The 2,855-nt window shown below is 71.9% G+C and overlaps 1 protein-coding gene across 1 annotated transcript in view; it reads left to right on the top strand.

Annotated features, from left to right (window-relative positions):
• The window catches only part of MNEG_11954 (hypothetical protein), a gene marked incomplete at both ends in the record, with an annotated part of 2,616 nt that extends 949 nt beyond the window's left edge, over positions 1–1,667 (top strand). The window contains 3 exons of the mRNA XM_014039572.1: positions 198–936; positions 1,187–1,312; positions 1,561–1,667. Of these exons, the coding sequence (XP_013895026.1) occupies positions 198–936; positions 1,187–1,312; positions 1,561–1,667 (972 nt within the window). The remainder of the gene's footprint in view (positions 1–197; positions 937–1,186; positions 1,313–1,560) is intronic.
• Positions 1,668–2,855: the final 1,188 nt, after the last annotated feature.

Here is a 2,855-nt window from a genome sequence, read left to right as displayed (position 1 = left end):
CCGCCACTGCCGTCCAAGCCACAGGCGGGCGAAACCGATCCCGCAACTAAAAAGCTGCTCCTGCAGCAGCCGCAGCCGCAGCCGCAACAGCAGCCGGAGCCGCAGTCACATCCAAAGCCGCAGCTGCAGCCACAGACGCAGCAGCCGCGCCCGCCGCCGTCATCAGGCCCCTTGCTCACGCTCCTGCTCGGGGACAGCGGCAGCATAGACCTCGGCCCCGGCGCGCCGCGCCTGCGCATCCCCGCGCGCTACGACGACCTTGCAAAATCCGGGCTGGTGCCGAGGCTTGAGGATGTTTTCGTGGATGAGGCACTGCTCAAGGCAGGCCTGTCGGCGCCCGCGCTGCAGCAGCTGCTGGAGGGGGCGCGGCGCCGCGCCGCCGCGCGTGCGGCGTTCCGCGCGGCGCCGAAGCGGCTGCTGCGGGTGGCGAGGCAGCCGGGGCTGCCGGCGCCGCGGTTCAAGGCAAAGCAGCAGCAGCAGCAGGAGCAGCAGCAGCAGCAGCAGCAAGGAGGTGCGGCGGACGAGAAGGACGATGCAGCAGCAGGGCCAGCGGCAGTAGATGAGTTTGGCAGCGCCGCTGACGGCAAGCGGTGGGTGGTCGAGCTTGAGCCCGTCACAGATCTGCCGCCCGTGCTGGGCGCACCCCTGCCCGCGCAGCGCACGAGCCACGACAGCCTGCTCATATCACTGCCGGTCGCCGGCGCGAAGCGGAGCCGCCCGCTGTTTGGCGCCACGGCCGCGACCGCAGCCGCGGGCGCGGGCGCGGCGGGGCCGGGCACAGCCGGCGCCGCGGCGCGAGAGGCGAAGCGGCAGCACACGATGGACGGCTCGCCTTCAGGGGCGGCGGCGCTGTTCGGCGGCGGCGACCAAGGCGGCGAGGATGCCTTTGGCGCGGCGTTCGGGCGCCCGCCGCTGCCGCCCAACGCTGCTGACAAGGTGCGGGTATGTGGTGTGGCTCCGGGGGATTCTCACAGAGCCCCCAGCCTGTGTTGCGCTGTCGCCCCTGGCGAGAGCAGCCATGTTTGCCGCTAGCCAGCAAGCGTCGCAATCGAGTCTTGTTGGAATGACATTGAGGGCAGCAGGCCCTCGCTGCGCCCTCGAAATGGCGGCCTCTCGTGGGTGCCGATCACGCACGTGCGAAACGGCGCCCTCTGCCACCGGCCCCACCCTACGCGCCCCGCCGCAGGCGCGCCGCCGCGCGGCGTACGAGCGCGCCGCGCTGGAGAAGGCCGCGGCCGGGGACCCCCAGCTGCGCGCGACACTGGAGGATGCAGCTCTGCGGCGGGAGTGGGGCGCAATGGCGCGGAGAGAGGTGAGGCTCGCGGGCGCGGGGCCCCTCCTGCCTTGCTCGCGCAGGGCTTTCCAGCGGGACGGTGCCTGACGGTGTCCAAAGGGGCCTGCACAAGCGGAGCTCCGCTGGGCGGCTGTGCTGCATTGCACGCCGTCTGCAACTTAGTTTGCGTGCGGTGCTCACGCAGCGTGACAAGCGGGCTGGCAGCGTGACCAAGGGGGAGGGGGGCGTTACTATATCGCAATGCATCCCCTCCCATCTCGCGCCAGGTGCCGCGCGCCGCGCGCAACATGGCGATGCGGCGCGCCGGGCAGATGGGCGGCGGGAGGATGCTGGCGGCGGAGGCCCTGAGGGTCCTGCAGAACCGGGCCCAGCGGTGGGTGGCCCCCTTCCTCCCCTCCCCTCTGCCTGCCCGCCGCTTTTGCACTGACCCGGCCCGCGCCCAGGACTGCCTGTCAGCACGGTCATTTTGAAGGGCGGCGTCTGCCGATGCCGTCGCCTGCAGTCGCCGCACGCCTCAGAAGCGATCCGCTGGCTGTGCCCGCCGCGGTGCGCGTCACCAACGACCACTCGCCCCTGTGCCAGCTCCTGCGCCTGCGTGCACAGCACATGGCGGCTTGCCAGCCCAGCAAATCCTCGCCTGCCCGCCCTCCCTCTCCTCTTGCCGTCAGGTGGGCCAAGGACCGCAGCGGCGGGCCCGGGATGATGCGGCGGCTGTCGCGCGACATGCTCGTGTTCTGGAGGAAGGCGGCGCGAGAGGCGACAGACGCAAACAAGCAGCAGGTGGGGGTGTGTGCTTGCTGTGTGTGTTGTATGTCTGTATGTGTGCAAGTGTGTATGTGTGTGTGTTTTCGTGCACTTGCGTTGGCACGTGTGTGTCTCGTGTTGCGCATGTTTTTGGGCTCAATGATGCACCCGCTCTGCCAGCCGACGCGCAGCCTCCGCGGGGCCGACGTCGCGTGCGCCCCACCTCGCCCGCCCCCCACCACGCCCCGCACGCGCCTTACAGGAGCGCGCCGCCGCCGAGGCGGCCAAGCGGGAGGACGAGGAGCGGGAGCAGCGGCGCCAGCAGCAGCGCCTCAACTTCCTGCTGACTCAGACAGAGCTCTACTCCCACTTCATGCGCGGCAAGGACGCCAAGGACGCCGGCGCGGAGGAAGCCGAAGGGTCGGACGGCGAGGGCGGGGCGGCTGGGGAGGGCGGCGGCGCGGGGGCGGGGCGGCGGCAGCGGCAGCCGCCGGGGGGCCGGCTGCAGCTGGCGGACGACGCTGACGAGGCGGAGGAGCTGCGGGCCAAGGCGGCCGAGCGCGCCGAGGCGGCGGCGGCCAGCACGCGCGCGGCGGCGGCGGCGTTCGACGCGAGCGCCGCGGCGTCGGCGGCGTCGGGCAGCATGCGGCCGAGCACGATGCCTGAGGAGAGCGGGGTGCGGCAGCCGGGGGGGTTCAGGGGCTCCCTCAAGGGGTATCAACTCAAGGGGCTGCAGTGGCTGGCGCATCTGTATGATCAGGGGGTCAACGGAATCTTGGCGGACGAGATGGGGCTCGGGAAGACGGTGCAGGTGGGG

Source organism: Monoraphidium neglectum (genome assembly GCF_000611645.1).
Source record: "Monoraphidium neglectum strain SAG 48.87 unplaced genomic scaffold scaffold02985, whole genome shotgun sequence".
Classification (NCBI taxonomy): domain Eukaryota; kingdom Viridiplantae; phylum Chlorophyta; class Chlorophyceae; order Sphaeropleales; family Selenastraceae; genus Monoraphidium; species Monoraphidium neglectum.
This window is presented reverse-complemented; position numbering and strand designations above follow the sequence as displayed.